The sequence below is a fragment of the Dendropsophus ebraccatus genome, chromosome 14 (genome assembly GCF_027789765.1).
Source record: "Dendropsophus ebraccatus isolate aDenEbr1 chromosome 14, aDenEbr1.pat, whole genome shotgun sequence".
NCBI lineage: Eukaryota > Metazoa > Chordata > Amphibia > Anura > Hylidae > Dendropsophus > Dendropsophus ebraccatus.
This window is the reverse complement of record NC_091467.1, coordinates 31,820,595-31,834,397: the sequence shown is the minus strand read 5'-3', so window position 1 is coordinate 31,834,397 and position 13,803 is coordinate 31,820,595. Positions and strand designations below refer to the sequence as shown.

At 49.1% G+C, this 13,803-nt stretch overlaps 1 protein-coding gene across 3 annotated transcripts; it reads right to left on the bottom strand.

Moving 5' to 3' along the window:
• Positions 1-2,766: 2,766 nt before the first annotated feature.
• Positions 2,767-9,427, bottom strand: LOC138771967 (tigger transposable element-derived protein 1-like). Of its 3 annotated transcripts, none has more exons than XR_011359689.1 (9): positions 8,818-9,427; positions 8,327-8,553; positions 8,117-8,237; positions 7,209-7,969; positions 5,941-6,867; positions 5,760-5,862; positions 5,284-5,555; positions 4,752-4,925; positions 2,767-4,383 (listed from the first exon to the last, which is right to left on the bottom strand). XR_011359689.1 is itself a non-coding variant. In XM_069952000.1 (9 exons), exon 5 carries the CDS (start codon positions 6,640-6,642, stop codon positions 6,115-6,117), a length of 528 nt encoding a protein of 175 aa, XP_069808101.1. In that variant the 5' UTR covers positions 6,643-7,018; positions 7,209-7,969; positions 8,117-8,237; positions 8,327-8,553; positions 8,818-9,427; the 3' UTR covers positions 2,767-4,383; positions 4,752-4,925; positions 5,284-5,555; positions 5,760-5,862; positions 5,941-6,114. The 3 variants fall into 3 exon arrangements, 1 of the variants encoding a protein (XP_069808101.1); XM_069952000.1 differs by having other exon boundaries at positions 5,941-7,018; XR_011359690.1 differs by lacking the exon at positions 5,760-5,862 and having other exon boundaries at positions 5,941-7,018.
• Positions 9,428-13,803: the final 4,376 nt, after the last annotated feature.

The following is a 13,803-nucleotide window of genomic DNA, read 5'->3' as shown; positions in this document are numbered from 1 at the left end:
TTCACTTGTGGTCACAAGAGTCTCCGGCTGCCTCCGGCTGATGCGCGGCTGCCGGGGGTGTCCCGTCCTCTCCCCGGCAGCGCGCACACTGCTCCCTGTACGCCTAGTGCCCTGACTTCCGGTACTGGGAGCGCACGTTAGAGACGCTCTGTGTACCGGAAGTCAGGGCCCAGGCGGCACTAGGAGCTGTGTGATGCACGCGCTGCCGGGGAGAGGACGGACACCCCCGGCAGCCGCGCATCAGCCGGAGACTGCAGGAGAGAGGATCGATGGGGGAACGCGAGGTAGGTGAGTTGTATTTTGTTATTTTTGTGTTATTTACTGACTGGGGTGGCATCTATAAAGGGGGGGAAAGAGGGAGACCATCTATAAGGGGGGAAAGAGGGGGACCATCTATAAAGGGGGGAAAGAGGGGGACCATCTATAAAGGGGGGGAAGAGGAAGACCATCTATAAAGGGGGGAAAGAGGGGGACCATCTATAAAGGGGGGAAAGAGGGGGACCATCTATAAGGGGGAAAGAGGAGGACCATCTATAAGGGGGGAAAGAGGGGGACCATCTATAAAGGGGGAAAGAGGGGGACCATCTATAAGGGGGGAAAGAGGGGACCATCTATAAAGGGGGAAAGAGGAGGACCATCTATAAGGGGGGAAAGAAGGGGACCATCTATAAAGGGGGAAAGAGGGGGACCATCTATAAGGGGGGAAAGAGGGGGACCATCTATAAAGGGGGAAAGAGGGGGACCATCTATAAAGGGGGAAAGAGGGGGACCATCTATAAAGGGGGGAAAGAGGGACCATCTATAGAGGGGGAAAGAGGGGGACCATCTATAAAGGGGGGAAAGAGGGGGGCCATCTATAAAAGGGGGAAAGAGGGTGACCATCTATAAGGGGGGAAGAGGGAGACCATCTATAAAGGGGGGAAAGAGGGGGACCATCTATAAAGGGGGGAAAGAGGGAGACCATCTATAAAGCGGGGAAAGAGGGGGACCATCTATAAGGGGGAAAGAGGGGGACCATCTATAAGGGGGGGGCAGAGGGGGACCATCTATAAGGGGGGGAAAGAGGGGGACCATCTATAAGGGGGGAAAGAGGGGGACCATCTATAAGGGGGGCAGAGGGGGACCATCTATAAGGGGGGAAAGAGGGGGACCATCTATAGAGAGGGAAAGTGGGGGACCATCTATAAGGGGGGAAAGAGGGGGACCATCTATAAGGGGGGGGCAGAGGGGGACCATCTATAAGGGGGGGCAGAGGGGGACCATCTATAAAGGGGGAAAAGAGGGGGACCATCTATAAAGGGGGATCATCTCCTATAGGATTAGCAGCCTCCTCTCCTGACATCCTCTGTGCTGCTGGGACCTCCCCTATAGATCAGCACCCTCCTCTCCTGACATCCTCTGTGCTGCTGTGTCCTCCCCTATAGTATCAGCCCCCTCCTCTCCTGACATCCTCTGTGCTGCTCGGACCTCTCCCATAGATCAGCACCCTCCTCTCCTGACATCCTCTCTGCTGCTGTGACCTCCCCTATAGATCAGCACCCTCTTCTCCTGACATCTTCTGTGCTGCTCGGACCTCCCCTATAGATCAGCTCCTGACATCCTTTGTGCTGCTCGGACCTCTCCTATAGATCAGCACCCTCCTCTCCTGACATCCTCTGTGCTGCTGTGACCTCCCCTTTAGATCAGCACCCTCTTTTCCTGACATCCTCTGTGCTGCTCGGACCTCTCCTATAGATCAGCACCCTTCTCTCCTGACATCCTCTGTGCTGCTGTGACCTCCCCTATAGATCAGCACCCTCCTCTCCTGACATCCTCTGTGCTGCTGTGACCTCCCCTATAGACCAGCACCCTCCTGTCCTGACATCCTCTGTGCTGCTGTGACCTCTCCTATAAGATCAGCACCCTTCTCTCCTGATATCCTCTGTGCTGTGGGAACCTGCAACCTCCACTATAAGATCAGCACCCTCCTCTCCTGACATCCTCTGTGCTGCTGTGACCTTGGGGGGGGGGGGGGGGGGGGCAACATCAGGGGACCCGGTGAGGTGACAATATGTTTATTGGGGGCAACAGTGGGGGAACAAGTGGCAATATGTTTATTGGGGGCAGTGGAGGTGGGGTGGGCAATGCTTACTGGGGGTAGCAGCAAGGGACTGAACATTATGTTTATTGGGGCCAGCAGGGAGGGGAGGCAGTAGCGGATTATAATGTGGGCGAATTGACTGGGGGGGGGGGCCCAGGTTGGGTGGACAGCCCGGGGCCCAGGGTACATTTAATCCGCCACTGGTTCTCAGCACAGATTTTGTCCAGCCAAGTGAAAAGTCTATTGTCAGCTGGTGTATTAAGTGCTCCTTGAGTGAAGAAGAGTTTATTTATGGTAACGGGGTGGTTATTGTTCAAGCACCTACACAGTAGTTACAACATCCTTTGGTCATCTCCCCTTTCTGTGGGTGGCGGTAACGACAGTCCGGGTGGGTAACAACTCCACTCCTGATTACCGTGATAAGTGCCAAGGAACCCCCTCACAGCCTGGCAGGTCACCGACCACAGGGGAAAGGGTATAGTCAGCCATCCTAAAGTAAAAGCAGGTGTGCCTCCATGCCTGTGTGCCCAAACGGCACTCACATAACGACAACCTACCATCCGGTTGAGCTATACTCCAACCAACCATCACAGTAGTGGCGTCACACAGCACCACCTGGCAAATGACCGGTCGTCCATTGCGCAACCACAGAGCGTGAAAAGGAAACTGACAGCACAGAAAGGCAAGCTGCCAGTTTCCACATTTCCAGATGCCAACAGTTATCTATTGGATTAGCAAAATTAAAGAAACATCATAGAAGGAAATCATTTAGCATTATTATTATTATTATAATCTTTTACAGCGGTTATTTGAGAGTCCAAAATTAATACTATGCTATCAGGCTAGGCGAGCTTGAAGTGCCTTTCCTTTCTTTCTATCTTCCCTATTCTCTCTATCTTTTTTCTATCTTTCTTCCTTCTCTTCTACACCCTTACCTTCTCGTCCCCCCCCCCCCCTTTTTTTTCTTTCCCTTTCATACAAATGTTTTGTCTATTTTCCTGCCACTTGTAGTTCGTTAGTGATTTACATTATGAGGATATGTTCACACTACGTGGAACAATGCCTGTTGTTCTATGGGATCCCGGCCGGAGCATACACACATCGTACACGCTCTGGCCGGGATCCCATACGCCGACGCAAACAACTGACATGTCAGTTTTCTGCGGCCGGAATTCACTGAATTCCGGCCGCAGAAAGACCTGTCAGTTCACACAGTGAAGCGAGCGGCTCACTGTGTGCTATGGGAAGCTCTGATACGGGCGCACGCTGATGCACCCGCATCAGAGCTCTGCGGCCGAAAGGATTATCCGGCCGGTACTTAAGTACCGGCCGAGATGATCCGGCCAGAGACCAGCCGTTCTGTGACCCGGCCGGGATTTTCTGACTAGTATGTCAGATGTTATACTTTGTTCTACTTTTGTATTTTGCTGGTTTGCTATAATAAAATATTTGCCAAAAAAGAGTCCAAAATTGGTTTGGGCCACACCATGGAGCGGAGTCTAAGTGCCCTCTAGATCTTCATTCTTCCGCTTCAGGACACCAGGCAGCTCCACGATTTTGGTGCCGGTGTGGGTAACAGCTGGTCCTAAGAGCCAGACAAAGCTGAAGCAGAGTGGTCAGGAAGCAGAGTCAAGTCAGGTGCAGGATTAGGGTGGTCCTGGTGTGGGTAGCAGCTGGTCCTAAGAGTCAGGTATAGCTGATGGAAGATGGTCAGCAAACAGAGTCAATATTGAAAGGATCAGCACACAGCCAGGGATGAAACAGCAGCGTAGCCAATCAGGTGCAGGATCAGGGTGGTCCCGGAGTGGGTAGCAGCTGGTCCTAAGAGTCAGGCAAAGCTGATGGAAGGTGGTCAGCAAACAGAGTCAATATTGAAAGGATCAGCACACAGCCAGGGATGAAGCTGCAGCGTAGCCAATCAGGTGCAGGATCAGGGTGGTCCCGGTGTGGGTGGCAGCTGGTACTAAGAGTCAGGCAAAGCTGATGGAAGGTGGTCAGCAAACAGAGTCAACATTGAAAGGATCAGCACACAGCCAGGGATAAAGCAGCAGCGTAGTCAATCAGGTGCAGGATCAGGGTGGTCCCGGTGTGGGTGGCAGCTGGTACTAAGAGTCAGGCAAAGCTGATGGAAGGTGGTCAGCAAACAGATTCAATATTGAAAGGATCATCACACAGCCAGGGATGAAGCAGCAGCGTAGCCAATCAGGTGCAGGATCAGGGTGGTCCCATAGTGGGTAGCAGCTGGTCCTATGAGCCAGGCAAAGCTGATGCAAGGCAGTGAGCGCACCTAATCAGGAATACACCTAAAAAATGTTGGACAGATAATTAGAAAAATGTATACCACTTTATTAAAAACAAACATCAAAACATGTTTAAAAATCTCATGGTAAGGGGATAAAATATTAAGTCCCCAGGAGGTGGGAGGATATAAATAGAAACTATACAATAAATCCTCTGATAAACAGATTTACATTGTACAATACTGGGCACTGGGCATAAAGTGCATAGTTATACTCCTATATGTATCGCTAAAATAGCCAAAGGGGCACATAGTCTATCCCACAGAATAAGATAAGCATGGATACTCAAAAGGTCAAACACGAACACTTAAGACAAATGGCTATATTACACGTACAATGTGCCCATAATAGGGAACCACCACACCACTCACCCCAGGTGGTCACCAAGTAGCGTCAATCAGGAGAGAATCAGCACAGAACCAGAGATGAGGCAGCAGCATAGTCAATCGGGTGCAGGATCGGGGTGGTCCCGGTGTGGGGAGCATCTGGTCCTAAGAGTCAGGCAAAGCTGATGCAAGGGGGTCAGCACCTATTCAGGAATACACCTAAAAGATGTTGGACAAATAATTAGAAAAATACATACCACTTTATTAAATACAAACATCAAAACATGTTTAAAAATCTCATGGTGAGGGGGGTATTAAGTCCCCAGGAGGTGGGTAAAAATAAATAGAAACTATACAATAAATCCTCTGATAAACATATAGAATATTTAGTAAACAATATACATTGTACAATACTGGGCACTGGGCACTATATGCATTGGTAAAATAGCCAAAGGGGCACATATGCCACAGAATAAGAAGAGCGTGGATACTTAAAAGGGCAAACACAAACACTTATGCCAAAGGGCTATATTACACATACAATGTGCCCATAATAGGGAACCACCACACCACTCACCCCAGATGGTCAGCAAGTAGCGTCAATCAGGAGAGAATCAGCACAGAACCAGGGTTGAAGAGGCAACGTAGTCAATCCAGTGCAGGATCACAGAGGCAAAGCTGATGGAAGATGATCAGCAAACAGAGTCAATCTTCAGCACAGAGCCAGGGATGAAGCAGTAGCGTAGACAATCAGGTGCAGGATCAGGGTGGTCCCAGTGTGTGTAACAGCTGGTCCTAAGAGCCAGGCAAAGCTGATGGAACGTGGTCAGCGCCTAATCAGGAATACACCTAAAAAATGTTGGACAAATAATTAGTAAAATGTATACCACTTAATTAAATACAAAAAATCAAAGCACGTTAAAAAATCTAATGGTAAGGTTATGGGAAACTGCTAATTGGTTCTAAAGCCCCCAAAATGTCATCCCAAACAAAGAAATCATGAAGAATTAACCAAAATAAGCACAAAACAGTGTGGATAAACCATGTGCTTACTTTTATTAGTCAGAAGGAACATTTGTAAACTGGTTAATCAATGTCTAGAAGAATGGGGGCATCTTGAAGGTGTGTCCTTGACTTACAGATAACAGGTACAATACTGTTGAGAAAGATTGTCTAAGTAAGAAAGCATGAAGAATGAAGGAAAATAACCACCAAATAAACCAAGAACACTTACTAAAGCAACTGGAAGTTGGTTATTCATCTTCTAGAGTGATGGAGGCATCTTCAGGGTCTGTTCTTGGCCTTTTGTTACTGGTGAAAAAAGTGTCCAAAGTGGATTGTCTCTGGCGTTTCTTCTGCAGGATTCTAAAATAGCTCAGCACCTTGTCTTCATAATCACGTTTTAAACTCAGCAAGAGCAATGTCTGGGTGTTTTTGGACAACACTCTTCACAACTTCCCAGGAAGAAAACAGATTGTTCAATCTCTTGAACTATGACGACATGGTCATCTTCACAACGTTCCTCTTCTCCACTGTCGTGCTCTGTTGAATTCTCAAGCTCAATTAGCTCTCCTGTTGTCAGCTCTCTCTCATGGTCTTGAATCAGTTCCTCTACATCATCTTCATCCACTTCCAAACCCATAGACTGAGCCAGAGTGACAATTTCCTGTTTAATGTTATCTTGCTGATGTGACACAGAAGCATCAGCATCGTGTACGACAGAAGGCCACAAAGGTTTCCAGGCAGAATTAAGGACACAAATGGAAATGTCATTCCATGCACTAACAATTAGCCTCACCCAGTCCAAGATGGTAAATGTAGTTTTCCAGAACTCTTTCAGTGTCAAGTTTTTGTCTGCTTCAGTTGCTTCAAAGGATTTTGCAGACATCTTCTTGGTGTATAGCTTCTTTAAGTTAGAGATGACCTGTTGGTCCATTGGTTAAAGAAGAGGAGTAGTGTTTGGAGGAAGAAATGATGCATTTTGCACGTTTACAGATGAAGTGTCCAGGAACAATGTCCCCCCTCATTTGCTTCTCCTTAATCCACAAATACAGCAGCCTCTCCTTCTCTACAAGAAGATCTCTGCCTTTGTGCACTGTGGTTGACTGGTCGGTCACTTTAATGCTGTTAAGAATGTCTCGGTTCTTCACAATTGTAGAAACTGTTGATTGTGAGAAACCATACAGTTGCACTAACTGGCTTATCTTCAGACCACTATCATATTTTTTGAGAATTTCCTGTTTGGTTTTAATAGGAATTTTGTTTTTAGCCTGAGGCATACAGATCTTTCTCTAGCCTTGTGTACTGCTGCACTGTAGAACAAAACAAAATCACAATCTGTAACTATGGTGTACAACTAAAAATTGTGAAAACCAAGGCAGCCTGATTTTGCCCACAGCAATCAATGCTGAGTTTAAGATTGGTTGCTGTGGTCAAATTCAGTCTGGAATTTCACAATTTTTACTTTAGGAGTGTGTGTGTGTTTGGGTTTGGGTACCGTACCTGTATGGTGAGCTCCTAGGTTTGAGTGGGTCACTGAAAGTCTTGGTGGGACTTCTCTGTGGAGACACTGCTGCACTGCTGGTAGAGGCTTGGTGGGACTCCTCTGCGGAGACACTGCTGCACTGCTGGTAGAGGCTTGGTGGGACTCCTCTGCGGAGACACTGCTGCACTGCTGGTAGAGGCTTGGTGGGACTCCTCTGCGGTGACACTGCTGCACTGCTGGTAGAGGCTTGGTGGGACTCCTCTGCGGTGACACTGCTGCACTGCTGGTAGAGGCTTGGTGGGACTCCTCTGCGGTGACACTGCTGCACTGCTGGTAGAGGCTTGGTGGGACTCCTCTGCGGTGAAATTGTTGCACTGTTGGTAGAGGTTTGGTGGGACTCCTCTGCGGTGACACTGCTGCACTGCTGGTAGAGGCTTGGTGGGACTCCTCTGTGGTGACACTGTTTCACTGTTGGTAGAGGCTTGGTGGGACTCCTCTGTGGTGACACTGCTGCACTGCTGGTAGAGGCTTGGTGGGACTCCTCTGCGGTGACACTGCTGCACTGCTGGTAGAGGCTTGGTGGGACTCCTCTGCGGTGACACTGCTGCACTGCTGGTAGAGGCTTGGTGGGACTCCTCTGTGGTGACACTGCTGCACTGCTGGTAGAGGCTTGGTGGGAATCCTCTGCTGTGACACTGCTGCACTGCTGGTAGAGGCTTGGTGGGACTCCTCTGCGGTGAAATTGTTGCACTGTTGGTAGAGGTTTGGTGGGACTCCACTGCAGCACAGCAGGAAAAAAAATCACATTTAATAAGTAAAAATGACACTACAATGCTCAACTAAAAATTGTCAAAACCAAGGGTTTCACAATTTTTAGTTTAGGGGTGGTGGGGGGGGGGGGGGGGGGGAGAGGGGGGTACCGTACCTGTATGGACAGCTCCTAGGTTTGGGTGGGGCACTAAGAAGCTTGGTGCGACTCCTCTGCGGCGACACTTCTGCACTGTGTGCATAGAGACTTGGTGAGACTCTGCAGTGACACTGCTGCACTAAAGAAGATAACACACACTGTTAAAACTTGGCTAGCAGTCAGTGTTCGGGTGTCTGTCATGTGAAATGAACTCTACTGTTTACCTACAGTATTTATAGCTCTGCTGCAACACTGTATGTCCCGTGAGACACTGTACGTCCTGTGCGACACTGTAAGCACGTCCCATGTGTAAAGGTCCTAGAGGAATGCAGAGCGGAGGCGTAGTATCCCATTGGTTGGATTGCATTGAGGAGGCGGCCCATAGGAAGGGAAGACGCAGGCGAACGCAGGGGTACAACGGGAGACGCGGACCATGTGACTACAGGTGACCAGGCCTATGTGGAAGCAGGAGCAGCGTTAATCAGGGGACACATTTAGCAGCGCAGCAGCAATTTTTGCCCTATGCACTGCACGGCTCATTGAATGGCACCCGACATATTCTGAAAGCATCGCAAGCTGAGCCTGTATTCAAGATACGATGGCCTCCGAAACTGCATTGTAAGTTGAAATTATCGTATATGTCGATGCCATCATAAGTCGTAGGATTACTGTATTACACTTACAAGGTGCCCTTAATAGGGAACCACCACACCACTCACCCCCAGTGGTCAGCAAGGTCAATCAGGAGAGAATCAGCACAGAACCAGGGATAAGGCCGCAGTGTAGTCAGGAGCAGGATCGGGGCAGGTGGCTTCGGATGAAGGTCGGACAATCATCAACGGGAGAGGCAGATGGCTCCGATCGGATCAGCACACAAGCGGAATTTGACAAAAAGGCAGAGGTCAGAATACATGAATAGCAGATAAAAGAACAACACTTTCCCTCGGAAACAGAGGAACCAGCAACACTTAGGCAAGTAGGATAGAAAAGCATAATAAATGGACCTAGGGATGGTATGGTGCCTCCCCTAAGGCTCCTCTATGTGTTAAAGAAGCCTTGTCCATCAATTACTGGTGTTAAAAGGGTCTCCTATTCCCCATGTGAGGCAAATGAATCCTCCCTATGTTAAGGGCGCCTCATTTGCCTCTAGATGTTATGAGCGCCTCCTCCGGACTCCTATAGGTGTAAAGGGAGTCGTATTCTCCAATTACTGATCTTCAATAGGGGCTTCCTCCTCCCCCTCTAAGAGGCAAATGAATCCACGTGATCTTATCGGCGCCTCATTTGCCTCTAGATGTTAAAAGGGTTATCCGGGAAGCTGGAGAGGTATTTCCTTTACACTCTTACCAGCCGCTTACTTCCAGATTGGTCACATCTCATTCCAACATCTTCTGATCTGGCATAGGTCTGAGACAGTAGATCGGGTACTATGGTGTGATCACCACATGTGGGTGAAACTCGCCGCCAGCAGTGGCCAATACACACACAATGTTCTGATGACATCGGACACTTTGTGTGTATATTGACTGCCACTGGTTTCACCCGCATGCAACAATCGCAACAAAGTACCTGGCCCACTGTCTCAGCCCCTCACCGGTATGCCAGGGCGGAAGATGTTGGTCTGAGAAGAGACCAAACTGGAAGTGAGAAGCTGACAAGGGAGGAAAGGTAACGCCAGTTTAGTTACCTGGATAAACCCTTGAAGGGCGCCTCCTCCGGACTCCTATAGGTGTAAAGGGAGTCTTATCCTCCAATTACAGATGTTAAACGGGGCTCCTCCTTCCCCTCTATGAGGCAAATGAATCCTCCTTATGTTAAGGGCGCCTCATTTGCCTCTAGATGTTATGGGCGCCTCCTCCGGACCCTATAGGTGTAAAAGGGAGTCTTATCCTCCAATTACTGATCTTCAATGGGGGCCTCCTCCTCCCCCTCTAAGAGGCAAATGAATCCACCTGATCTTATCGGCGCCTCATTTGCCTCTAGATGTTAACAGGGTTATCCAGGGAGCTGAAAAGGTGTTTCCTTTCCACCCTTACCAGCCGCTTACTTCCAGATTGGTCACATCTCATTCCAACATCTTCTGATCTGGCATAGGTCTGAGACAGTAGATCGGGTACTATGCTGTGATCACCACATGTGGGTGAAACTCGCCGCCAGCAGTGGCCAATACACACACAATGTTCTGATGACATAGGCAACATTGTGTGTACATTGACTGCCACTAGTTTCACCCGCATGCAACAATCGCAACAAAGTACCTGCTCCACTGTCTCAGCCCGCCGCCTTTGTGCCAGGTCAGAAGATGTTGGTCTGAGAAGAGGCCAAACTGGAAGTGAGAAGCTGACAAGGGAGGAAAGGTAACGCCAGTTTAGTAACCTGGATAAACCCTTGAAGGGCGCCTCCTCCGGACTCCTATAGGTGTAAAGGGAGTCTTATCCTCCAATTACAGATGTTAAACGGGGCTCCTCCTTCCCCTCTATGAGGCAAATGAATCCTCCTTATGTTAAGGGCGCCTCATTTGCCTCTAGATGTTATGGGCGCCTCCTCCGGACCCCTATAGGTGTAAAAGGGAGTCTTATCCTCCAATTACTGATCTTCAATGGGGGCCTCCTCCTCCCCCTCTAAGAGGCAAATGAATCCACCTGATCTTATCGGCGCCTCATTTGCCTCTAGATGTTAACAGAGTTATCCAGGGAGCTGAAAAGGTGTTTCCTTTCCACCCTTACCAGCCGTTTACTTCCAGATTGGTCACATCTCATTCCAACATCTTCTGATCTGGCATAGGTCTGAGACAGTAGATCGGGTACTATGCTGTGATCACCACATGTGGGTGAAACTCGCCGCCAGCAGTGGCCAATACACACACAATGTTCTGATGACATAGGCAACATTGTGTGTACATTGACTGCCACTAGTTTCACCCGCATGCAACAATCGCAACAAAGTACCTGCTCCACTGTCTCAGCCCGCCGCCTTTGTGCCAGGTCAGAAGATGTTGGTCTGAGAAGAGGCCAAACTGGAAGTGAGAAGCTGACAAGGGAGGAAAGGTAACGCCAGTTTAGTTACCTGGATAAACCCTTGAAGGGCGCCTCCTCCGGACTCCTATAGGTGTAAAGGGAGTCTTATCCTCCAATTACAGATGTTAAACGGGGCTCCTCCTTCCCCTCTATGAGGCAAATGAATCCTCCTTATGTTAAGGGCGCCTCATTTGCCTCTAGATGTTATGGGCGCCTCCTCCGGACCCCTATAGGTGTAAAAGGGAGTCTTATCCTCCAATTAATGATCTTTAATGGGGGCCTCCTCCTCCCCCTCTAAGAGGCAAATGAATCCACCTGATCTTATCGGCGCCTCATTTGCCTCTAGATGTTAACAGAGTTATCCAGGGAGCTGAAAAGGTGTTTCCTTTCCACCCTTACCAGCCGCTTACTTCCAGATTGGTCACATCTCATTCCAACATCTTCTGATCTGGCATAGGTCTGAGACAGTAGATCGGGTACTATGCTGTGATCACCACATGTGGGTGAAACTCGCCGCCAGCAGTGGCCAATACACACATAATGTTCTGATGACATAGGCAACATTGTGTGTACATTGACTGCCACTAGTTTCACCCGCATGCAACAATCGCAACAAAGTACCTGCTCCACTGTCTCAGCCCGCCGCCTTTGTGCCAGGTCAGAAGATGTTGGTCTGAGAAGAGGCCAAACTGGAAGTGAGAAGCTGACAAGGGAGGAAAGGTAACGCCAGTTTAGTTACCTGGATAAACCCTTGAAGGGCGCCTCCTCCGGACTCCTATAGGTGTAAAGGGAGTCTTATCCTCCAATTACAGATGTTAAACGGGGCTCCTCCTTCCCCTCTATGAGGCAAATGAATCCTCCTTATGTTAAGGGCGCCTCATTTGCCTCTAGATGTTATGGGCGCCTCCTCCGGACCCCTATAGGTGTAAAAGGGAGTCTTATCCTCCAATTAATGATCTTTAATGGGGGCCTCCTCCTCCCCCTCTAAGAGGCAAATGAATCCACCTGATCTTATCGGCGCCTCATTTGCCTCTAGATGTTAACAGAGTTATCCAGGGAGCTGAAAAGGTGTTTCCTTTCCACCCTTACCAGCCGCTTACTTCCAGATTGGTCACATCTCATTCCAACATCTTCTGATCTGGCATAGGTCTGAGACAGTAGATCGGGTACTATGCTGTGATCACCACATGTGGGTGAAACTCGCCGCCAGCAGTGGCCAATACACACACAATGTTCTGATGACATAGGCAACATTGTGTGTACATTGACTGCCACTAGTTTCACCCGCATGCAACAATCGCAACAAAGTACCTGCTCCACTGTCTCAGCCCGCCGCCTTTGTGCCAGGTCAGAAGATGTTGGTTTGAGAAGAGGCCAAACTGGAAGTGAGAAGCTGACAAGGGAGGAAAGGTAACGCCAGTTTAGTTACCTGGATAAACCCTTGAAGGGCGCCTCCTCCGGACTCCTATAGGTGTAAAGGGAGTCTTATCCTCCAATTACAGATGTTAAACGGGGCTCCTCCTTTCCCTCTATGAGGCAAATGAATCCTCCTTATGTTAAGGGCGCCTCATTTGCCTCTAGATGTTATGGGCGCCTCCTCCGGACCCCTATAGGTGTAAAAGGGAGTCTTATCCTCCAATTACTGATCTTTAATGGGGGCCTCCTCCTCCCCCTCTAAGAGGCAAATGAATCCACCTGATCTTATCGGCGCCTCATTTGCCTCTAGATGTTAACAGAGTTATCCAGGGAGCTGAAAAGGTGTTTCCTTTCCACCCTTACCAGCCGCTTACTTCCAGATTGGTCACATCTCATTCCAACATCTTCTGATCTGGCATAGGTCTGAGACAGTAGATCGGGTACTATGCTGTGATCACCACATGTGGGTGAAACTCGCCGCCAGCAGTGGCCAATACACACACAATGTTCTGATGATATAGGCAACATTGTGTGTACATTGACTGCCACTAGTTTCACCCGCATGCAACAATCGCAACAAAGTACCTGCTCCACTGTCTCAGCCCGCCGCCTTTGTGCCAGGTCAGAAGATGTTGGTCTGAGAAGAGGCCAAACTGGAAGTGAAACGCTGACAAGGGAGGAAAGGTAATGCCAATTTAGTTACCTGGATAAACCCTTTAAGGGCGCCACCTCCGGACTCCTATGGGTGTAATGGGAGTCTTTTCCTCCAATTACTGATGATAAAATGGGGCTCCTCCTTCCCCTCTATGAGGCAAATGAATCCTCCTGATCTTATAGGCGCCTCATTTGCCTCTAGATGTTAACAGGGTTATCCTGGGAGCTGAAAATGTGTTTCCTTTCCACCCTTACCAGTCTCTCACTTCCAGTTTGGTCACATCTCATTCCAACATCTTCTGACCTGGCATAGTTCTGAGACAGTAGATCGGGTACTATGCTGTGATCGCCACATGTGGGTGAAACTCGCCGCCAGCAGTGGCCAATACACACACAATGTTCTGATGACATAGGCAACATTGTGTGTACATTGACTGCCACTAGTTTCACCCGCATGCGACATTCACAACAAAGTACCTGCTCCACTGTTTCAGCCCGCCGCCTTTGTGCCAGGTCAGAAGATGTTGGTCTGAGAAGAGACCAAACTGGAAGTGAGATGCTGGTGAGGGAGGAAAGGTAATGCCTCTTCAGTTACCAGGATAATCCCTTTAGGGGCGC